A 24,936-nucleotide genomic window follows, 5' to 3' on the forward strand; every position below is an offset into this window, starting at 1 on the left:
CATTTCTTCCTTCTGCTGTCATTATGCCATCTGTCCTTCTGAGTTAATATCTGTGGTCACAGCTCTACAAATAGATCTCTGGCTTCCTCTTGAAAAATACCAGGAAGAAGCTCAGAAGCTTTGGCTGTAATATGACAAATTACATCTCTGTACAATTACAAGCTCTCAAGCTTTAATCATTGCGCAGCAGTCACAGAGTTCGCCATTAGTAAGATGTCTACAGCAAATTTATGTTCACAAAATTAAATGTTTCCAGTTTAAAATTTCAGTTACTGCACAATGCACATACTTTTCATATTAATCCAATACACACTATCTAATTGTAATAATTATCAAGTTCATTTTCACTACATGACTCCATCTTAGTAAAAGTAGCCATCAAAAAGTTATACGTACAACAGTGGACCTTGTACTTGGAAATCTAAGCCAGACTGCTGCTAGAAGATACGTTCATAGGCATCACTTGCCTCAACTGCTTAAAGAAACCTTTGACTTTGACAGCATTACTTTACCACTCTTTGGACCCATTCATTTATTTGCTCTGCATTGTGGTTAAGTAAAACTTTGACCTCCCATTAAACAAGTGGGCTGCAGTACTTGTAAGTGCTTACTATTTTCCCCTGGCCTCCCTGCAAAGTGGCAAAGGAAAGGGGATTTGGCTGACTCAAAGGAGGTTAAAGACATTTGTTTTATTGTGGAGGAGTTTCCTGTAAAAAAGCCCAGTCACTACCGTGTTGTGACTATCTTGCATGCGTCACCCTGTCGTTTTCTGCAGGTAGCCTGTAAAAGATGGGCCTTCTAAGTCTCACTCACAGTTCTCACCTCATGGCAAAAAACTCTCGGAGGATCTGAAATAAAGAATTGTTGCTCTACATAAAGATGGCCTAGGTTATAAGAAGATTGCCAAGGCCCTGAAACTGAACTGCAGCACAGTGGCCAAGACCATACAGCAGTTTAATAGGACAAGTTCCACTCAGAACGGGCCTCGTCATGGTCCACCAAAGAAGTTGAGTGCACGTGCTTAGTGTCATATCCAGAGGTTGTCTTTGGGAAATAGCCGTATGAGTGCTGTCAGCATTGCTGCAGAGGTTGAAGGGGTGGGGGGTCAGCCTGTTAGTGCTCAGACCATACACCACACAGTGCATCAAATTCATCCCAGAATGAAGCCTCTTCTAAAAATGATGCACAAGAAAGCCCGCAAACAGTTTGCTGAAGACAAGCAGACTAAAGACATGGATTACTGGAACCATGTCCTGTGGTCTGATGAGACCAAGATAAACTTATTTGGTTCAGATGGTGTCAAGCGTGTGTGGAGGCAACCAAGTGAGGAGTACAAAGACAAGTGTGTCTTGCCTACAGTCAAGCATGGTGGTGGGAGTGTCATGGTCTGGGGCTGCATGAGTGCTGCCAGCACTGGGGAGCTACAGTTCATTGAGGGAACCATGAATGCCAACATGTACTGTGACATACTGAAGCAGAACATGCTACCCTCCCTACGGAGGCTGGGCCGCAGGGCAGTTTTCCAACATGATAACAACCCCAAACACACCTCCAAGATGACCACTGCCTTGCTAAAGAAGCTGAGGGTAAAGGTGATGGACCTGGCTACAGAATTTAACCCTATTGATTAGCTGTGGGGCATCCTCAAAGGGAAGTTGGAGGAGCACAAGGTCTCTAACATCCATCAGCTCCGTGATGTCATCATGGAGAAGTGGAAGAGTCCAGTGGCAACCTGTGAAGCTCTGGTGAACTCCATGCCCAAGAGGGTTAAGGCAGTGCTGGAAAATAATGGTGGCCACACAAAATATTGACACTTTGGGCCCAATTTGCACATTTTCACTTAGCAGCGTACTCACTTTTGTTGCCAGCAGTTTAGACATTAATGGCTGTGTGTTGAGTTATTTTAAGGGGACCGCAAATTTACTGTTATACAAGCTGTACACTCACTACTTTACATTGAAGCAAAGTGTAATTTCTTCAGTGTTGTCACATGAAAAAATATAATAAAATATTTACAAAAATGTGAGGGATGTACTCACTTTTGTGAGATACTGTATAATAAAGAGTAAGCCTCCCAACACTGAATCTTGGTATACACCACTGTTACCTCTAAACCATCATTAACCACTACTCTCTGAATACAGTCTTTTAGCCAATTTTCTATCCATTTATAAATTGATCTTTCCAAGTCAACAGACTTTACCTTCCACATTAGCTGTGTGTGGAGAACTATGTCAAACGCTGTGGCAAAATCCAAGTATACTATGTTCACAGGCACTCCTTTGTCTAAGGTTTTACTTACCTTCTCATAAAAAGAAATCAGATTTGTTTGACAACTTCTGTCTTTCATGAATCCATGCTGTCTGTTGCTTAAATATTTTTTTTTCCAGCAAGAACTCATCTATGTGGTCTTTTATTACACTGTCCAGTATCTTCCCAGCTAAAGAAGTTAAACTAACAGGCTATAGTTACTTGGAAAAGACTTAGATCCCTTTTTAAATATAGGCACCAAATTGGTCTTATGCCAATCCAGTGGTACTATTCCAGTCCTTAACGAGTCCCTAAAAATTAAAAACAATGGCTTTAAATTGGCAGAGCTCAATTCTTTTAGGATCCGTGGGTGTATGACATCTGGTCCAGGTGTTTTATCCATCTTTAAATATTTCTGGACCGTATCAATTCTGAGCCATTATGAGTCATTTGGGGCTGTGTCAATGCCATCCCCATTATGGACATGAGCTCCCCCATCTTTTGTATACATGGAGCTGAAGAAAGTATTTATTAAATTTGCCTTCTCTTTGCCCCCAGTCACCCACTCTAGATTATTTTGTAAAGGGCCTACATGCTCACACCTGACCATTTTATTAATAATATAGCTGAAGAATTTGGGGTTTTTTTTTCCTACTATCTTTTGCAATCTGTTGTTCGTTTAGAGTTTTTTCGTCTTTGATTTCCTTTTTACATATTCAGTTATATTCTTTTTAACATTAACAACTACAATAGTGTTCCTTCATAATTATTTTTTATCTTTTAAAAGTTTTTTTCTTATTTATAGCTTTTTTCCCATGGGAATATACTTTGCAGTGAGTAAGCAAGTAAATGTTGCCCCAGCGGATTGGATTGCAGAATCAGGCTGAATATATTACTAATCAAGTAACAAAATTCACATAATTACAGTATTCAATGGTACATACGCTGCCTGGGCAAACATTACAATTACGCTGTGATGGAAGTTTAGCTAGTTTTAGACAGCTATAAACTTATAGTACTTATATACTAATGGAAAGTTTCCATACTTGTGCTCCAAAGTGCAGCAGGTATTGGAGTAACTGGTTAGAGTGATTCATTTTAAGAAGTTATTAAAGTGGTTGTAAAGGCTGAAGTGTTTTTTTTTTTACTATAATGCTTTCTCTGTATTAAGCTAAAAAATCTTCTATTGTCAGCGTCCCCAAATAGTTACCTGAGCCTGATCTTGATCCAGTGCTGTGCAGCGCTGCTCTTTCTCTCCCTCCTCACTGAACTCAGTGAGAGCCATTGGCTCCTACTGCTGTCAAACAAATCCAGTGATGAGGGAATGGGGTTTAGGGAGCACTCTGTGTGGCCCAGGATCCATCCTGCAGGTGTGCCATCATAGTGAGCCACTTCCTATGGTGCAACATGGAGAAGAGGAGGAGACAGGGGTGCCTGCAGGGAAATCACCACAATCAGTGGATACCCGCTAGCTGAGTAGTTGGATTTTATGACTACATGCTTTATTTACACTTGCTTCCTGTAAGTGAAATTTAAAAAGGGGGGGGGGGGGGTTTGTATTGAATACATGTTAAGACGGAATTATGCTATGAGTCAGTTTCTTTTATGATATGAGGGACACCCTGGGAGAAAGATTTTATGTACTGGAGAAAGGTACTGTATTTCAGGCAAACTACGTATAGAGATCTGGTGAGTTTAACATGTAAAGGGAGAGGTTCTCACGAGGTGCGGTGACGGGATTCATAGACTAAGTCTGGAGTTTTATTCCTACTAAACCTAAGTAGTGTGTACTACTCTAGGACTCACATGATGGTGCTTTTTTTGGATTTTTAAAGGCACACGAGGTGGAATACAACCGAGAAGTGCTGCTAATGCTGCAATTTTCGATGAGGGTTTAGGGCATATATTATGAATGAGGTAAGTATGACATGTTTTTTTATTTAAAAAAAAATATATTAACAATTACTTTAATTCAGATCGCACACAATTTACACTGCGCTAAGAATTCTTACCACAAATAAAACAGGTTGTTTTCAGCACCTCCTCCTTCTTCTGTTTCTCACTCCTCAAATCTGCAAATGTGTCAATAATGACACCAAAGATTAGGTTCAGGACAATGATGATGACAATGAAAAAAAACAGAAGATCATAGATCACTCGAGCTGGAAAGAGGGATTCCTGTAGGAAAAAATAAAATAGCTTATATTAGGTTTTGGTAAGAAATACATCTTAAATTCTAGCTGCAGAAACAACGTTAACCTTGCATTCAATTTAGTATTAGGCAAACAAGTCTTGTCAGTCTATTTTCTTAAAAGGCTAATGAAATCACTTTTTCTTACATCTTTAGAGGGTTTTCTTAAAATGTCTCCAACACCTCCTCCATTCCTTAAGCCATGATTAAGTACGGTGACGATGCACATGAGCAACGTGTCACACGCTCTTTCCGTGTCATCTTCTTCATCTAAGATATTGAGGAATAGAGAGAATTAAAAAAAGAAGGATGGGGATATGAAAGAAGCCACAGATTAAAATAAAATAATAAATGAGACAGCAGGATCTATTTTTCAAAGGCTGACGTTTAATTCTCCGCCAATAAAGACGTCGATTTATTGGATAATAAATGCTACTTTCCCATACTTTGTAAATTGTAAGTATTATAGGGATGTTCAAAAACGATGTACTCTATCCTCCTTTATGAAAAGATCATTAATATACTATGCTGTTTTCAATAAAATTTGAATTTTTTCGCAGATCATTTTATAAAGTAACTAGGATGTGGCCTGTCTTTGTATGCAGTGGGCCTGACACTGTAAAGTTGCCCTGTATGTTAAGGCAGCAATACATTGATCAAAATTCAGCAGGTTCAGCGAGGACTGGACAAATTTTGATCCATGTATAGGCGGGCTGGTTTTACAGAAGTTAACGTACCAATCAACTTCTGTACAACCAGCATATTGGGTTTTTCCTGATCGATCAGTGCCACCGGCTATACCTGGCAGCACTAATCAGTGTACTGTTATGGTTGAGAAGGCTTCCCGCTGTCAGAATACAATTCCACAGCAGGAAGGATTTGGCTTAGTGGTTAGCACTTCTGCCTTGTAGCCCTAGGGTCCCTGGTTCAAATCTCAACCAGGACTCGTTCTGCATTGAGTTTGCAATTTCTTTCTGATCTTGTGTGGGTTTGGGTGCTGGTGCTCTGGTTTCATCTCATGCATGCTGGTAAGTTAATTGGCTCCTGCCTTATATGGCCATAGCATGTAATGTAGGGATAAACTTTAGAACACTTTGCATGTATAAAGTCTCACATTTATAGAGTCTCTGAAAGTGAAAGTCTGGCCTTGTGTTTATTTTTAAAGGTTTTCTCTAACTTTAAAGAGAAGTATGGGGGTTTGGCTTTTTTCCCCAGTTATACTTACCTGGGTGTCTGCAGCATGGGTCCGATGCTGCATCTTTCCCCCCGGTGTCTCTTCACTGAGAACAGAATGATCGCACACCGCAGATCGCTCCATACTGACAGCTCCCCAAGCAGGGAGCTGCTGACTCGCTTATTGGAGCATTGGACTGTGGAAGGGCAGGGAGCGGCTGGCTCAGCCTCTCAGCAGCTCGCTGAGAGGCTGAGCTGGGTGTCCGTCCAGGAACCTGGCAGATCCCGATTCCATGATCGTGATGACGCGGTGCTTGAACCGACATATGTGATATCAGCAGAGAGCAGACTTCAGTCTGCTCCCTGCTGAAAACGAGTCACAGGAGTGCAGAACGGACTGCACTCCTGTGATCCATAGATGTACAACCAAACAAGTTTTGGCTGTACATCTCCTTCAAAGAAAATTTTACACATGGTATTTATTTTAGCAACAAAGAAACATTGTCCCCAGCAGTAGAGCCCCAATCTCACTATGTTTTATGTCAGCTTGGTGCATACCAACAACCTTTCAGAGGAAAGAATGCCATAATGTGTCAAATAAACAGCAAATATAACTGGTTCACATGCAGGAAGTGTCACTGAAAAGTGTATTTTCCTATACTTTTAATACCTAGAGAGTGACAATCGTATGTACGAATCTAAATATTTCATTTTTGTTCCTAAATCTGCAGAAAGATTCTGTCAACAGACTGACCTTATAAATGATGCTTGCATCATGGGTCCATGCACATGAGCATCACAATCCTTAAAGAAGGAGCTTTTCCTCCCAAAAAACAACAGATGCATTGTGCATGTAAATGAATCACAACCCCATTGTCAGCTAACATAACTCCTTTAGCCGTATACAGCAGGTTTCTGTGTCTGTAATATCACCCCTTCTCCTGGTTGAATTTCTAGCCATTCCTAATACTATATGTCCCATGATTCTTAGAGCCTCTGGAAGTTGGTTTGGGTGGGTCCTAGGGTTACTGTGGATGTTTCTGGCCCTTCATGTGGGTGGTAAAAGGTCTAAATATTTCATACCACTAAGGGCTATGGGAGTTTATTATGAAGGCGTTTCCTTTAAATGTAAATTAATCACTTCACATAGAGCTGGGCTCTGGGAGGGCAGGTTATGAGGGGTGGGACTTTTCCTGTTCACACTGGTCAGCATATTTAATTGAGCATTATTAAATTCTAATTGAGATTCATTAAATTCTCCCCTGCAGCAGCATAGCTAGCTTTCAGGACAAGCTGTGTATGAAGGGGTTTCCTTCTTGAATAATGCTATGATCTGCGAGTTGGGGCTTGGGAGGTTTGGACTCTTCTTGGGCGGGATGTAATGCTAAGTAGGATGTAATCAATCCCATCCACCATCAGAGCTGTGAAGAAAGTTTCATCATTTGCAAAGTCTAAAAGACTACAAAGAGGTGTGATATAGACTCTAGCTGCTGCAGGAAGTGTCTGTGGAAGGGACAGAGTCTATCAGCAGGATATGAAAGGTGTCAAATGATATAAAGCCACAACTAAACCCAGAATATTAGGGGATCTGCAGACAAAAAGAGCAACATGGCACAGAGGTATGATCTAAGCTGGGATTGATCATTCCATTTGGTTTTCTAGTGAAAAGAAAGTTAGAATTCAGCTTTAAACTTATCAAGCTGATCATTCACTGTTCAATGTGTATGGTGTATGAAATCATAATTTTGTTTAAATGTAGCACTGCCCCCTAGAGGGCTGCTGAGAATTGCACTTTCTGGATTCCCCTGGGTTACCTGTAGCAACAGTCTGTAGAAACGTATCACTTTAGACACTTGGCTCAGACAATGAACAGTCCAGGGGATTTTGTTTTTTTTTAGAACTGGGATGGGAGAAGGGATGAGTGGGATAATCCAATTATGAACTATGCACAAATCTTGAGGACAACTGACTGTAGTGAGTGCGGCAAGGCCGTTGCTTCACCTTGCCACTGAAGTAAAGATAATGAATATGATCCTGAATTAGTTCCTCTTCAGGGTCCTAACTTGGCACCCCCCTCTCACTTTCTTTGCATGCTAGCCCCTGTCCACTGACTCTCCACTGGAGTGGTCCCCTTCCTGGGCAGCCCTGTGCAAGCTTCCCGCTACTTACGGACACTGTTTTTCCCAAAGTTGCTCTGCCTTCAGCTCCACTCGTCAGTATCCACTGGACCTCCTGGCTCAGCACCACACTTCTGGCTCACTAGGCCGACCGCCTGTGACCACCTTCCATACAGACAGGAGGAGAGACAGCCGTCACCCTCCTCCTGGGTGCTGGTTTCCTGCCCAAAGACACCCTGTCACATGTGCCCTTGGCTTTTATAACATATCCTAGGATGCACCACTGTTGTGCCTACCCACTGGGATAGTCATAAAATCCTGTGCGTCACTGGCTGGGTTTCCTCCACTGTCCAACAGGCTCCCCCATTAAATACAGTGGGGACACTATCTCAGACCAGATGAATCACAGATGGACACATGCAACAGGCCTAACTACTGATCAGGCTCCCCTGATAAGCAGATGGTGCAGACTATGGTTTATCTGCTGCTCCCCTGATAAGCAGGCAGAGCAAACTATTTACACTACCTAGCACCTATCTAGGAGGGTGCTACATAAAAATGAATTAAAATAAAATAAAGAAACAAAAAACATCAATATGACATACTGGCTAAGCACATGCTAAGCTGAACAGCATATTAAAAAACCTATATGTATGCTGTTGTAAAACAATTAGAGTGTATGTACTTATCATTGGCATCTATATTACAAGCACCCAGATATGAAATTGTGTATAATTTTTTATAGTCCCCTTTAATTATAGATATGTGCAGTTTTTCCACATATTATGTACATTTAAAATGCTAACAGGTTAGACAGACCCAAACCCAATATTGCTTAGAGAAATGTTGGGCACGCCGTAACTTAGCTGATGTAAATTCAGAGGCTGGAAAATAAATTCCATAACAAATTAGAGTGGTTAGTAAACCCCACATATATAAAATGTGTAGCCCGTTCATGTGCCTTGCGACCACATGGTAAATTCCATTAGCATATAATTTGCTTGTTCTCGCATGAATCAATGCATCAGTGTATGCACATATCCTCTAGTTAATCAGGCCCATTATCACCAGTGTGATAAAGGTGTAAAATAACAGAGCCCTTTAGTTATTCTACACACAACTACAGAGATTTGTTATTAAATACTTAATACAAGCACTTTTGTGTTGGGAGATGTGTTTGAGGTCAGGTAGTTGACAAGGTAGCAACTGCCACACTCAAACTTAAACAACATGATTAAAACAAATTAATAGAGGAGAATGTGGATTTTTCATAAGTAAGACTGCACAATTATAATTATTTTATATTCAGATTCTTGCATAAGGTCAGTTGTGACTAGTCCACTTTAAATGTAATCTGTGTGAATGTTCTTCATTAAACAACAGAAGACAGCACCCATCTTATTTGCTGAAGTAAGGCTGAAAGTTTTCAGAAAGTGGAGACCTTTAATTTCAGCTAGGAAGTCAATGCCAGTTAACACATGCCAGACTACATTTGAATTCTTCTGTTTTACACAATAAATTGTTAGCTTTCTTCCTTTGGCAGGGACATGTTTTGCATGCTCATCATTTTACCATTTTTATTATTTGCAACTCCACACTTTTCTGCACGGATTGAATAAGGAATTGTTGTACATGATTTAAAAAAGACCCTGTGGTTCTATGAAAAATGACTAAAAAAAGCATTAAATAAAACAAAACAAGCAATAAAGGGCAACAGCAAAAGGACTGATCTGTGAACAATGCAAAACATCAAAATATGGTATGAAAGAAAACAAAAAGTGACAGCAGTATTTTATACAATATGGGGACTATAATCACCTGTATTTTCCAGTACTGTAACATCAGAAGTACATTCAGTTTGGTCCTCGTTGCAATACTCTGCAAAGGGGTTTGATCCCAACGACTGGGTCATTGTGTTGGGAGCTGTGGAGAAACAGACTCATTTGAATTACATTCATGCTTTTATAGCCTTCCAGACCAAGATACTGTAATTTATACTGAATAAAACCACCTTACATGAATAAAGTATTTATATAGACTGACATAAATGTCAACCTTATAATACAAATCACAACACTAAAGTGTTCCAGTCACATTTCTGCCAGTATCTTGAAAATCTAATACTTTATACTTGGAATTGATGGCCGAGATTCAGGCAGAACTATACTGAACATTCAATATCAGTCATTCCCCCCTCCAGCTCACCCTTGGGTAGACGATCAACTTCCATAATGAAATCATCTTTTAAAAAGAGGAAGCCCACAATGGAGAAGAGATAGACCAGAATCAGGGCAAGCAAGGCAGTCAGAAGAATTGATCGACCATTACGTGTCACACTCTTGATCACATTAAACAGCGTCTCTTCACGATATATCAGGTCAAACAGCTGGAGGTGGAGGCAATTAACACAAATTAATGAGGCAGTCATTGACAGAAATACTATATAACTTTCCCCTTTCATAGTAATAAATAACATAGGCTTAGAAAATCAATGTTTTTAGCTCAGTAAATATTCTGTGCTCTTTCCAATAAAATAGTTTACTGGTTATTCTTTAAAGTGCTAGAGGCAACTTTACCATGCTTTCTAGCTATAGCCTTGGAAAGCTTAAAGTGTATCTAAACCCAGCAACAAAAATGTAATATATTGCAGCTTACCTGTACTTAGTTTGAAAAAATAAACCAAATGGAGCCACCACATCTAAGTACATAATAATCAAGTATTAAAAAAATACCTCTTGTTATTGTTAGAAATCCAGTGTTCTTGGAGATTCTTGTACGCTCAACTGGTATCTTAAACTATGGTATCTTCCTTCATAAGCCATCTTCTGTAAACTACAAATCTCCCATATAATGGCGATGTAGTCCTGTCCTAGAGTGACAATGTTAGGCCTCAGGAGATACAGTTCAGTAAGTCTTCTCGCAGTAGGATAGGAAGTGTGTTACTGTCAGAATCACCAGGTGAAAATAGAGCAAAAAAAAAAAAAAGCTGAAAAGAAAGCCTAGCCACTAGGAGTTTTGGTAAGTTGCAATACACTAAATTTTTGTTCCTGGGTTTAGATACACTTTATACAAATCTTTAGCGTTTTGATTAAAGTTTTGATTAAAGTGGTGTAGAAATAGAGATGTTGAACAGTAAAAATGAATGTGTCAAGCATATTGTGCGGTGGCAGAAAAAAGTAGTTGAACCCCTTGGAATTAGCTGGCTTCCTGCAGTAATCTGCCCAAAAATGTTATTTTAAGATTGCGCATAAGAAACATCAGCTGATGTCAACCATGCCTCGCAAAAAGAAGCTCTCTGAGGACATACAATCAAGAGTAGTTGAAATGCATAAGGCCTGAAAGGGATACAAAGCAATCTCAAAGTGTTTAGGCATCCATCACTCAACATTTAGAAAAATTGTCTATATATGGAGACAGTTTAGTACTCTGACTACTCTTCCTAACTCCACCACAGACAGGCTTCAAAAAAAATAATGTCAAAAATTCCTCCTGAACATTGTGCATGTCTGATCGAGAATTACCGGGATAAGAAGAGGAGAAGATGCCTCTAAGTGCTGCATAAAAAAAAAAAAAAAGTTTATTGGCATATAAGGTTAATAACACTTACAAGATAGTAGTGTATTGGGGGGGCATGTCTGGACATCAATCGGGTTCCATTCCTGTCCCTTTGGCTCCGTCTCCTTTGGCCGTCCAGAAGCAGGAGGGGAGATGGAAGTGGACAGCCTAAGCAGGGAGGTCTTGTCGCCCGAGGTATGCCTCACTCGTGTACTGCATGGGGCATAGTGAGGTCAGGGGGCAGCAACGCGTTTCAGAGTGTGCACAGTAGCGTGCCTTCGTCAGACTGTCATGCACTGAAACACGTTACCACCCTCTAATGTATCTACGCTCCGTGCAGTCCATGAGTGAGGCATGCATTCCACCACGGCCTTGGATCAGGACCTCTCCAGTTCCATCTCCCCTCCTGCTGCTGGATGGCCGAAGGAGACGGAGCCAAAGGGACAGGAACGGAAACTGAGTGATGCCCAGACATGCCCGCCATACACTACTATCTTGTAAGTGTTTTAACCTTATGTGCCAATAATCCTTTTTTTTTCTGCTGCACTTAGAGACACCTTCTCCTCTTCTTATCCTCTCATTTGGAGTTGCTTCTACTCTTTAGAAGCGCTGCCTCTGTGTTACTATAGCGCACCCTACATGTCCTTGGAAGATAATATCTTTCTACCATTGAGGATTGATCTCCCTAACAGAAGTGCCCTATGTTCCATGTACTTAATCCAGAGCTACCGAAAGTGCTTGCTAGAAGTCTTTACTGCCAAAAGAGGTTTGGCCATCTATTAGCTCTATGTGCTCACTTACTTTTTCCTACAGCACTCTGAATGTTTAATGGGTGTGTTCAATAAAGACATGAAAAGTCAGAATTGTTATAAGCTTAAGCACATTGTGTTTGTCTATTGCTGTGACTTAGATGAGGACCAGATTAAGATGAGACTTAGATGAGGCTCAAATTAAGATTACTTTTTTAATCCCAAAGGGAAATTATTAACTACATATCACATTTCTGGCAATTCACTACAGAAAACCTAGCTATTCTCAATAAGTACACATACTTTTTTCTTGCCACTGCATAAAGTTATACAAAATTATAAAGTCCTATATTTAATGTCATCTATTAAATACTTTGCTTATTTCCTTGTGTATAAAATGTAATGGCGTTGCATATGGAATTAGGCTTCATGTGACTAAACTTAGCCATTCCAGAGTCTGTGGTGGATGATGGCTTGTTGCCAAAGACATTTTAAAAGAAGATTGAAGTGATAATAATCTATATGAGTAATAACATGTACAGTATATTTGCCTAGATTACGGCCGTTTCAATTAAAAATGAAATGTGAATATTAAAAAATATATGTAGATGTAACTTACAAAAATTTTTTAGTTTTACAGAATGCTACGTCAACTAAAGAGAACCTGTACTGAGGAAATACAGAGGCTACCTTTTACTAACCTGGAACAAGCACGCATAAGCATAAGTCAGACGCAATTCTGAATCCTTGGCCTGCATATTTGTTCCAGGTCAGTGTCACAAAAAGTAAAAAAGTTTGACCTAACAGTCAGGCAATGTGTATTTCTTAAAAGGTAATTCTGTGGAAGTTATATCAGTCTCTCTTTGATTATTTTATGAATACTGATTATACATTGTTCTTTGTCAAGATAATCCATATACAGTATGTCACTGTGAACACTTTTTTTCTTTTTTTACAGGATTACAGATACAACTTAATGCAGCTCGGTAATCATTTTTTATATCCTTAAATTGGCTTAAAAGCAAAAAATGTGAGTACCTTAAAGTGATTGTAAAGGCTATTTTTTTTAAAATAACAAACAGGTTAAGACCCCATTCAGACTAGCGCGACTTGTCAGGCGACAAGTCGCGGTCGCTCGCTCGCCATTGAGTAGTACAGGACCCGTTCTAATAGGAGCAACACAAGTCGCTCCGACTTAGAAAAAGGGTCCTGTACTACTTTGGGGCGACCTGGGAGCGACTTGCATAGACTTCCATTATGTGAAGTCCCTGCAAGTCGCGCTGAAGTTGCGGTGCACAGCTTCACAGGTCGCCCCTCGAAGTCGGATCGCCTCAGTGTAAACCGGCTCTTACAGTTACCTGCTCTGTGTAATGGTTTTGCAAATATCTATAAAACATCAGTGCAGCACTCTTTTAGAAAAACAACCTATAATGACAAAATATTTAATAAACCATAAAATGCCTTTGTACCTCAATTGGGCATATTAAATAATCCCAAATCAATAAATATTTTATAAGCAATAAAGTGTCTTTGTGCTTAAGTCGTGCATATTGAATAGAATGTTCATATAGAGTCCAAAATAACAAAGTGCTCTACACCATTGCTTAAAAAATATGAACGTGTAGATCAGTGTAGGAAATCTGTCATCCTTAGTACATACACATTTGGAGCCAGTCTGAAAGTTTGTTAACCCTCCTCTTATGTTAGAATTCCGTTACTATCCATGATGTTAGGGTCAGTTTTGACCCGTGTTTTAAATCAGCCATAAAATACCCTCTGAATAATTATTTATCATCAAATTTGTTTCTTACCTCTTGGTTACCTTGTTAGGTTTCTTTATCCTTGAAAAGATTGGTTTTTATATTTTTGGTGTGACCCCTAGACCTTTCTTTTGATAGCATACCTCTCATTGTCAAATTTAAAAAATGTTAAAATAAAGTCAGCAACTCTGAAATGTATTGGTCCTATGTTTCTTCACTTTATTTAGAGAAGCAGACAAGCAGGAAAAGAGATAGGCCCCTCCCTAACTACAGCTCACAGGGTTGAGAGGGGATTGGCTGTCACTGTTACTAAGCAGAGAGAGTGTTTATGATTTCAGTTTTGGAACTTATTAGTGTCCTAAAATCCTATATTATAACTGGGTCAGAATTGACCCTAACACCATGAACGTCTTATTTTTCACCACAGTATTTTATAATTTAGTGAAAAGGATTATTTTTCTATTACATTGTTTAAATAGAGGTTCCTGACAAAGTAAAAAAATCTTGATGCAATAAACAAATTTATGTGATACTTATAGACATTCAAAACCTGAAAACGGGTCAGTTTTGACCCTAACACAAGAGGAGGGTTAAGCTGAGAAGGATCCCTGTGGAATGATTATAAGCATAGGTGTGAGCAGGGGGTGTCCCGGGTGTGCTTGGGCACACCCTATTCACCCTTTGTGGCGCAGATTTCCCCTGCTGCCCGGGCCCCCACTCTGTACTGATCACTCACTATGTTCATACATAACGGAAGCATAGTAAACTGTTTCTTATGCTTCCGTTTGTGAATGAACGGGAAGCCGCTCAGCACAGAACACTTCCCATTTATTCATTGTCCAGTGCAGCTGAGGCTGCAGAGAAAGGGACTGGGGAATCTCTGTCCTCAGACCCTTTGTCTGTTATAAAAGTGAGACATCAGGGGTCTGTTTAGACATTATTCATCGAAGCCCCCCCCAACAGGGCTCCTAAAAAAAAATTGTAAAAATATAATAAAAAATAAAATTGTAAAAATAGAAAAAATTGTAAAAAATAATAATAAAAAAAAAAAACTATTGACACTGTCCACTGCTCTGATTGTCCTTTGCCCAACTGACAAAATAATTTGAGTGGACGCTGGGTTCCAACATGGATTCCAGCCCTCACTTTGAGTTTGTTTCCTCACCTACCATCCAGCCCGCCGGAACAGCCCCTGCAAGTGGTCGACCGCTGCTGCGCGGGCTTGTGCAGCCCCTACACCCGCTGATGTCTCTTTGGATACACCTAACTCTGTGAAATGCCTGTTTTTTACCTTCTTAGCTTGTATTAAATTATCCTGCTGTCTACACTCAGAGGTGTCTGTTTTTTCTTTTCCTAATTGACAAAGTCTACTGCCCTACTGACTGACACCAACCTCTACCCTACTGACACCGTCCGCTGCTCTACTGACACTGTCCATGTTTTAATACATTTTAAAATGTCTGTTTACATATATTTCTAAGAGTGAGTGTGTGTATATATATATATTTTGTATATACATACACACATACGTGTGTTTGGCCTTTGGGGTGCACATCCTAATGCAATAGGCTGCTCACACCTATGATTACAATATTAAGCTGTCACTGACCTTACCTATTAGAGAGGTCCATCGAAATAGGTGAGGATCAACTCGATTGGGACACAGAGGTGTATGAAGTATATGCACTAGGGATGATGGATTTCTTACACTGATCTACACATTCAGATTTTTTTGCATGATACTGCATACCAATTGTGTGGGGCACTTTATTATTTTGGACTCTATATTGACATTCTATTCAATGTGCATGATTTAAGCATAAAGACACTTTATTGTTTATGAAATATTTATTTATTTGGGATAATTTATTATGTACAATTGAAGAAAAAAAGACACTTTTGGTTTATAAAATATTTCAGGATGATCATATATGTTGTTTTTCTGTAAGAGCGATGCACTGATGTTTTAAAGATGTTTGTAATACTGTGTTTTAGTTATTTCACAGGGGAGTTCAGCTGCTGTTTACACACAATATTAATACAGACATTGTTTTAAGCAATAATTCATATTTTTTAGCAGTGTTGGAGTACTCATTTTTATATAGTTGTTTTGCACAGGGCACCCCGGATCCTTCGCTTCTCAGGTCCCCCTCTGGAGCTCCTGGCTTCTCCTCTACTCAGTCTGCCACCATAGGAAGCTGTTTACTATTGTGGCATACCTGCGTTCTCGATCCAACCCTCTCCCCTCCAGAGCTCTCTAAAGTGCACTGATCAGATGACATTTTTCATCTTTCAGGAGGCAAGGGGCGGAAACCTGAGTAAAGAAAATTGGACAGAGCCCCTCTACACAATTTCGTAGGTAAACATGCACATTCGAGGCTGTCAATCACCTGCTGTGCAGTGGGGTAGGGGTGCCATCACCATAGATTGCCTGGTGTTAAAAAAAAGCATCAGAAATGCTGCTTCTCCTGCAGAAGGAGAGATCAGCCAGGATCCACATTAGGTGCTATGGATTGAGGCAAGAACCCTTTAAATGAGGATTGTCTTTGTTTGTTTTTCATTTCAAAGGTTTACAACCACTTTAGCTTGACTTGGTGCAGACATCAGATCTGTTTTACTGGAAACATGCTTATCGTAGGAGCAGAGTGACAGAGGTATGAGCTCATCAGTGTATTGCTTCTCCTTTTAATGCCGTCACAGAGTAGGGTTACAAAAAATAACTGTATGTGAAAATGCAGCAAAAAAATATAGGTCCCCTTTGCTGTCCAGCAAGACTGTGCCTTGTACCAGATCTGTGCAAATCGCAGGACTAAATTAACAAATATTCAAATCCTTTGAGCATTTAAAACGTCTCTTATACTGAATATTTTTTTTTTTTATTTCATCTGTGTACTTTGTTTGCCTGAAGTTCAGCTTTAAGTGGAGTTTTTTTCTTGACAGCAGCTAGAGTACTTTCTTCTTATATTGACTCTTGGCTAAACTATTTACAGGTCTCTGGTGGCTAGACCCTGCTAACTCTAAAAATCTGTACCAGCCTGATGTCAAGATATTTATTTCTGTTGTTTAAGCTTTGTTTATAGTAGCACATACCAGAATGCTGTAAAAAAGTTCATGAGCAAAGACTCCTAGGACACTAGTCAGGATGTAGCCAACATGGTAAAGAAATTCCATATCCATCACCATAGCCTTGTAGCCTCGAATGAAGGTGCCACGATTGCCCACAAAGCTAACAACAAAAACGATTTTATTCGTCAACTGCAAAAAATGAAAAAAAATAAAGATATGTTACTACTGTACTACTGCAAGTAATGAGCATTCATTTACATCCGAATCTAGACTAGTAGGTTTATATGAGAGAAGATATATTCAATATCGTTCAATAACGTGGTTCAAAAGACAGTAATGTACAGTGATTAATCATAGTTCACCCTTTCAGTGTAGCAGGTTCCTGACTGGCTGCTATAGGTCATTGTACATTGCTCACTGTCTTAGTAAATACGAGTCAAATATATCTCTGCATTGTTTTCATAGTACTATAAAACTGAAGTCAAGATAACAGAGCAAAAAATGTATACACATAAGGAGCGGGAGACACGCTATGTGATGGCTGTGTCACAATATACTGATTGTTTTCAGTGAAAATAATTAGTCAACTCATTCAGAATGTTTTTTATACCAAACCTGGAACAAAGGCTGGTAATTAGAGACTGAAATGAAAGTAATTCAAGTCATGGATGTCCAAAAATAGGTTCTTGACGTTAAGAATGACAGAATGGAGGAACTAAGGTTGCACTGACAACCTACAGTTCCATTATTGGAAAAGATGCCAAAAGTCTTACATTTAGTGCTCCCAATAAGTAAAGCGTAGGGCCTATTCCCAAGTAGTACACAGAACGAAGGATTAATGCCACTATAAGGGGTCGTAGACCATAGCGCTTGGTGAAGAGAGACATAACTGAGAAACAGACCATGGCCCAGAAAAGAAGAGAAATCAGAGGGGAATCCAGCACTCCTATAAGACAAAAAAACAAAATACTGTTAGAGAGAAATTTTAGGATGCAAATACATATCAAAGGATTTTATTAAATAACGTTAAATGCATCAGATACTTAAAAAATCAAATGTGTATGCATATTTTTTTCATTCGCCCATTGCATTACAATAATTAAGTCACTGTGCATCTGCAGAAATCCACAGTAAAATAACTTAGCTCCTACACACAAAATTCTCTGCATGTCAAATGTATAATTCCCACCATGGCTCTGAACAAAATCACCAGTTCTTTTTAACCACTTCAATACAGGGCAGTTACACCCCCTTCCTGCCCAGGCCAATTTTTAGCTTTTAGCGCTGTTGCATTTTGAATGACATGGTCATGCAACACTGTACCTAAACCAAATTTATGGTTTGAAAAAAGTTTTTTGTTTATGTTATAAAATTTTGTGAATAGATATGTTTTTCCTGCACTGATGAGCACTGATGAGGCCACACTGACAAGCACTGATGAGGAGGCACTGATGGGGTGGCACTAATATGCAGCACTGATGGGCACTGATAGGTAGCACTGATATGCAGCATTGGTGGGCACTGATGGGCACTGATAGGTGGCACTGGTGGGCAATAATGGGCACTGGTGGGTGGCACTGATAGATGGCAATGATTGGCAGCACTGATAAATGGCAATGGTGGGCAGCACTGATGGGGAGGGCACTGGCAGGCTCCCTGAACCCTGATTGCCATCCCTGGTGGCTATGGTGGGCATCCCTGGTGGTCATGGGTGGGCATCCCTGGTAGCTCTAGTGTCAACCCCCCCCCCCCCAAGGGTCTGCGCTGGTAATCAATGCTCTGATTACCAGCACAGACCCCCCCCCCGTCCTCGTCAGGAGAGCCGCAGATCGGCTCTCCTCTATTCGTGCCTGTCAGGCACGAACTGAGGAAAGCTTATCAACGGCTCTTCCTATTTACTATGTGACCAGCTGTACTATGTGGTCACAGCTGATCCCATGGTAAAGAGCCTACGCAGAGCGCATTATCCTGCACAACGTCATATGACGGCGGGTCAGGATAATGCAACCACCTTCCCGCCATCAATTGCCTATAGGGCGGGCAGGAAGTGGTTAAAAAAACAGGATTTTTATTACTCACTGTAAAATCCCTTTCTCTGAGTTCATTGACAGACACAGCGTCTTCTTTATCCATATTGAAACAGGGTTTTTTAGCCCCACCTACAGGAGTAGGACACTAGGAAGCAAAAGAGGCTTGGCACCTCCTATGGGCAGTCATCTTCTGCACATAAAACCCCCTTTCTGTTATTTGCCTCCAGTCAGTCACAAGCAGTGTCAATGGAAAAAACTCCATAGAGGGGTGGGGGATGTGTCCTTCAATGAACTCAGAGAATGTGATTTTACGGTGAGTAACAAAAAATCCTGTTTTCTCTTTCGTTCATTGACGGACACCGCCTCCTCTTTATCCATAACGAAATAGGAATGTCCCCAAGCAGTGCCACACAGAGGGTTGGGCAAACCAACTAATGGAGAAATAACCCAGGTCAATATGCCAAGACTCTGAGCCAGCCTAAGGGGTGCCCGAGAGTCCTAAAACAGCAGCCTGCAAAACTCAGTGGCCAAAACTAGCATCCTAAGATACCAAACACATCAACTTTAAAGGATTTAGAAAACGTGTGCACAGACAACCAGGGCGCTGATTGCAAGAAAACACCCAAAGTTACTATGCCCAGGAGTAGCCAACCATCCAGGTCAATTGTGCCGCAAGAGGGAAGGGAGATCCCCATCCCTTACAAAAATATGCCTGCACAAGCAATCGCCAATTTCAACAAGAAACACTGGCAGAATAGACCGCCATGCCTTACTTTGGGTCGTCCAAGAACACAAAGAAAAAAATAGGACCTCTGAAAAGCAGCCGCTTATCACGCGAACCCCATCTAAGGAGAGGAAAGCCGCCTCCTTAGTTGTGACAGCCAAGGACACCGGGAAGGAAGGATAATGTCCACCTTCTAGTGAAAATCTAACATCACCTTAGGAAGAAAGGGAAGGTCAAAACACCTCCTCGTCCCTGTGCAAGACCAGATAAGGCAGCATACAGGACAAGACCGTCAACAAAGACACCCACCACGCTGAAGAGATAGCGACTAGAAGGCAACAGTCTGCAAGAGCGAAAGCAAGGGAATATCCCAGAAGCTGTTCAAAAGGAAGACTTCTGAAGAGCTGACAACAAATTCAAGGTCCATGAGGCAACTGGGAAAGCACAGTGAACCTCACAAATGAAACTACGGACCAATGAACGTCTAGCCAAGGGATGCTGAAAAAAAGTAGCCAGAATAGAGACCTGAGCCTTGATCGTACTCAAAACAAGTGTCTGATCCACGCCATGTTGCAAGAAGGCCAACACCTGAGCCATAGATTGACGACGGAACCCCAAGGCTTAACACCAAACGTTATAGGCTGTCCAGAAGGTAGGCATACAAGCTTTTAACAGGGTCGGGATAACTGAAGCCGACAAACCCCTGTACAACCTGGCTTACGACACTCCCACTGTCAAGTCAACAATAGTAAAACCTAGTGGTACACCGGCCCCTGGTACAGAAGGTCTCCTTGAATAAGAAGCAGCCAGGGGGCATCTGCTCCCAACCGCACAAACCGTACCACAGACGACAAGGCCAGTCCAGAGCCACCAGGATGACTGGGATCCTTTTGGCCGCTATCCCCTGCAACAGACAAGGTATGGGACTGAGGAGTGGAAAGGCGTAGATGAGATTGTATTGATCCCACATCGCCACTTGCGCATCCATTGCGTCCGCCAGAGGAACCAATGATTTTGCCACACACTGGAACCTTCTGGTTGAGGCAAGATGCAAGAATATCCATGTCTGCCATCCCCCAAAGAATAGAGAACTGATGAAATACCTCTGGGTGCAGGGGCCACTCGCCCTAATACAGCCTCTAACGGCTGAGAAAGTCCACTTGCCAGTTTTCTGACACCTGGCATATGCACTACGGACAGAGCCAGAACTAACCGGTTCACCCATCGCAGGATAAGAGATGCTTCCTGAGCCGCCTATGCAATTCAAGCACCTCCCTGATGAATGACATACCCACCACGGTGGCATTGTCAGATGGGATCCTGATCTGTAGACCTTTTAGGCGATCCTTCTAATTTATCAGCGGCACCCTGACCGCCTAAAGCTCCAGAACAAGGTTTGACAAGCTGGCTTCCTCTGAAATTCATCAATCCTGAGCCGAGTCCGAACCCTGGACTCCTTCCCAGCCCAACAGGCATACATCCGTCATGACCACAGGCCAGTGAAAAGGAAGGAAGAACATCCATTTCTAGAAAGCCAGAGACTGCTACCACCAGAGGAAGGAGGTCCTCATTAACCCCTCCAGGTGCACTAGAATGTCCAAGGCAGCAGGAAAATTTTTCCATTTGAATGGGATTTCCTTCTGCAGTGTTCTTGTATGGTACTGAGCACACAGAACTGCCGCAAAGGTAGCCACCATGAGGTCCAATACCTGCTTGCAAACAAAAAAAACTCTGAAAGACTGCCCGCAAGCCAAGAGTTGCCAGGCTGCAGACCAGAACTTCTGGAGATTGACTGGTGGACAGAACACTGTGGGCTGCTCCAAATCAAGGTGCAGCCCCAAAGCCTTCAAGCGCTTAGATAGGGTCAATGCAGACTTCCTGAAAGGCATGATACACTGAAGTCCTGGAGGGAATGTATGGTGAACCCCACTATGATAACAGGGAATAGCGAGACATTGCCTTAATAAGCAAGTCATTCAGGCAACCGAACACATCGATCCCCTGTTGTCTCAGCAAGACCAGGGCTGGCCAAGACTTTGGCAACACCTGTGAAGCGAAGGCTAGACCGAAGGGGAGCGCTACAAACTGATAATGGGCGTTCCAGATAGAAAAGGGTAGGGTATGCTGATGTTCCTCGTAGATGGGAATAGACAGGTAAACATCCGCGATGTCTATGGATGCCCAAAAGGAAGACCACCACTAAACAAATACATTTCAGCACAAACTCGTGGACTCGGACAAAGGCATTCACAGCCTTGAGATTCAGGATCATCGTCAGTCTTGAGGACTGCAAACTGATTTGATAAAAGCCCCGTAACCACTCTGCCTCGGGCACCTGGGACAATCACTCCTTAAAGGAACAGATCTTGCGCAGTCCCATACAGGGCCTGTAGACAGTCCCATGAGAGCCGCAGATTGGAGGGAAAGAACCTATGTGGTGGAAAGGAACAAAATTCCAATTCATAGCCTAAGAGAATGGTTTCCTGGACCAACTCTTCAGGAAAAAGGGAAGTCCACAAGCCTGGAAACTAGTGAAGGAGACCCCCCTTACCCCCTGGGGGGAGAGCGCAAAACTTCAGGCTGGGGGGCTGAGCGCAAAACTTCAGCCTGAGGAGGACCTATCTGCAGGCTTAGGGGAACTTTGGGTCCAGGGAGGTGTGGTGCCTCCTGCAGGAGTCCTGAAAGGCTGGAGTTCTAAGTTGAGGACTCAGAGGAACGGAAAATCCGCTTTTGAGCCAAGAGGCCTTCTAGCATTGTTCCATTCCCTACAGGGTCTGAGGGAGAGAGGTACTCTTGCCACCCATAAAACAGTCGTACTCCTTAGGAGGGCAGGTCCATCAAGGCTGGTCCGGAATCCTGGTCAGCCGACCAACATTCGAGCCAAAAGACCTGCCTAGAAGTACAGCCGAAACAGGAGGTGGGGCCACATCAAGGGATGCCCCACAAATGTACTTCAGCCTCTGGACCAGTCATTCAGCAAGTCCCAGATACAGTATGCTTCAGGCATTTGGCTGGAAGCCAAGGATTGTCACAAAATCGTGCCTATTCAGACAGCGTCCAAGTCACCAGACCATGGCCAACACAGGCCAGAGCGCTGATTCCGCACTGGCGGGCAGCAACTGGGTTATCGCCTCTGCCCTGCGTTCCGTAGGATCCTAATAGGGGGTAGGTTCCCCTAGTGGGATCATTACTGCCGTATGGAGCCCGGAGATAGGTGGATCCACCATCGGCGGAATGGTCCATTTCTCCAGAAGGACATCCTCAGGGGGAGGCGCGCCGCAATCGGCTAGGGAGCACAAACAGTCATCTCGGACAAAAAGATACAAATTCCTGCGAGCAACCTTCCTAATATAGATCTTTAAAATGCCGCAGACACTTCACTTCTCATAAAAGTGGAACAGAGCCAATAAATATAAAATAGTGTTGCGCACAGTAAAAATCTATTCAAATGTGTAAAATAAATAGTGCTAAAAATAATAATAAATATATAACCCTCAGGTACTGGATCCCGATTCTAAAATCTGGTGTGTATAAAATCCGTCACTGAGAGATGAAAATGTGAAAAAGTATTGTAATTATTATGTGATTCCTAAAATTAATGAAAAGTAGAAAAAATCTGGTGTGAATAAAATCCTTCGCTGAGAGATGAAACTGTACAAATTGTTATTATTAAACGTGTTTCCTAAAATTAATGAAAAATAGAAAAAAGAAAGTGCAATGTGCTAGGGTGTACGTGTGTATCACATAAATATTATAGTGCTAAAATTCTATATAACAATTCATATACTTTGTAAAATAAATAAGTGAGATCCACTGGATCTAGATTATCCAGCCCGTCCCCCAGTCCGACTGTTGATATAAGATCTCTGCAGGAAAAAAGCCAAAAATCCATAAAAAGGTAAAGAAGTTGTGGGATCACAAGTCCCAGCAGAAAAAACAAGTCCATGCTTCTGAAGATACTAGGCAAAAAGACTGGAGGCCTATAGCAGAGAGGGGGTTTTATGCACAGAAGACTGCATAGGAGGCGCCGAGCCTTTTTTGCCACCTAGTGTCCTACTCCTGTAGGTGGTGTTTTTGGTGTTTCGTTATGGATAAAGAAGAGGCTGTGTCAGTCAATGAATGAAAGGGAAACAGAGGTTTTAGAGAGAAATCTAAAAGCTCGTACACACTATAAGAAAAGCTGACAAACATTTTCATCCAAGGAACTTTCGTAAAATTTTTGTATAGTGTGCACACAACTTTCTACAGCCGAGTCCAAACTTCTGAACGAAAATTTCCAAAGGGACAAGCTCCAAATTCTTCTCATACAGGAACAGAACTAATGATTTTCCTTTAATGTGTACCCTTTTCATCTGATTTTCGTACAAGAAAAATCAGAAATGAAAGACTGCACATGATCAGAAACAATAAACAACAAAAAAATCTTTATCGTACGAGAATTTTCCTTCATAGGTTCAGATTTGCTGTGAAACAACGTGGAAAATAGGACAATCATTCGCCTGAGTTTCTTATAGTGTGTACCTCACTTTAGGCTAATAAGTCGAATTTTAGGATCCGTGCAGTAACATGCATTACCATAACAAATGTTCAAACGCAACAGTGTGTTCACACTTGGCAGTGCGCTGTGTTAGGGCTCCTTCACACTTGCTTCAAAATGTGGCATTGGACATGCTTTTTTAAAGCACTCTGAATGCCAAGTATTCACTTTAAATTGCTTTGCTTCCAAAATTATAGCCCATGTCACTTTCTTAGTGCTTCAAAGCGTCTTCAAAGCCTAGATGTCTATGGCAAAGCTTGCTTTCAGCACCTGCAGCTTTTGAGAGGCTTCTATTCAGCTTTAGCTTCACTTTATTTTGTAGGTATGAGATCTCCCAGGATGCACTGGTAAACCAACAAGCGAACCAGAAAGACGTTATCAATAGTCACTTCCGATTTATGTGTATACATTCTGGGAGTGTATGGTGCAAAAGTCAAATCTGGTACTACTGAGTAGGGGATCAGCAGAAATGGGGGTTACTACTGCGTGGAGCATTAGCAGAACTGGGGGTACTACTGAGCAGGGGATCTGCTGAATGAGGGTACTAATACTGAGGATCTGCTGAGTGGGGGTACTACGAAGCTGGGGTTCTCCTTGGCCCATTTAAACCACTTGTTGACTGGGCCATAGCCGAATAATGGCCGTAGTGCAGTCGGCTTATTCTGGGAGGGCGTACAACAGAAGTGTCCGTGCTCGCTGGGTCCGCGGGGCCCGGCACATCAGGGATCCTGGTAAAGGGCCAACAACAGTGGCCTTTACCATGTGATCTCTCTGTCCAATGACA

At 41.6% G+C, this 24,936-nt stretch overlaps 1 protein-coding gene across 1 annotated transcript in view; it reads right to left on the reverse strand.

Moving 5' to 3' along the window:
- Positions 1-24,936, reverse strand: part of ITPR3 (inositol 1,4,5-trisphosphate receptor type 3) — a 544,698-nt gene that overhangs the window by 66,640 nt on the left and 453,122 nt on the right. Inside the window, exons 50-55 of the mRNA XM_082246986.1 lie at positions 17,635-17,807; positions 16,886-17,050; positions 9,937-10,117; positions 9,541-9,654; positions 4,590-4,705; positions 4,263-4,428 (exon numbers count right to left, since the gene is read on the reverse strand). Coding sequence (XP_082103112.1) covers positions 4,263-4,428; positions 4,590-4,705; positions 9,541-9,654; positions 9,937-10,117; positions 16,886-17,050; positions 17,635-17,807 — 915 coding nt within the window. The remainder of the gene's footprint in view (positions 1-4,262; positions 4,429-4,589; positions 4,706-9,540; positions 9,655-9,936; positions 10,118-16,885; positions 17,051-17,634; positions 17,808-24,936) is intronic.

This window comes from Pelophylax lessonae (assembly GCF_965119305.1).
Source record: "Pelophylax lessonae genome assembly, chromosome: 2".
Classification (NCBI taxonomy): domain Eukaryota; kingdom Metazoa; phylum Chordata; class Amphibia; order Anura; family Ranidae; genus Pelophylax; species Pelophylax lessonae.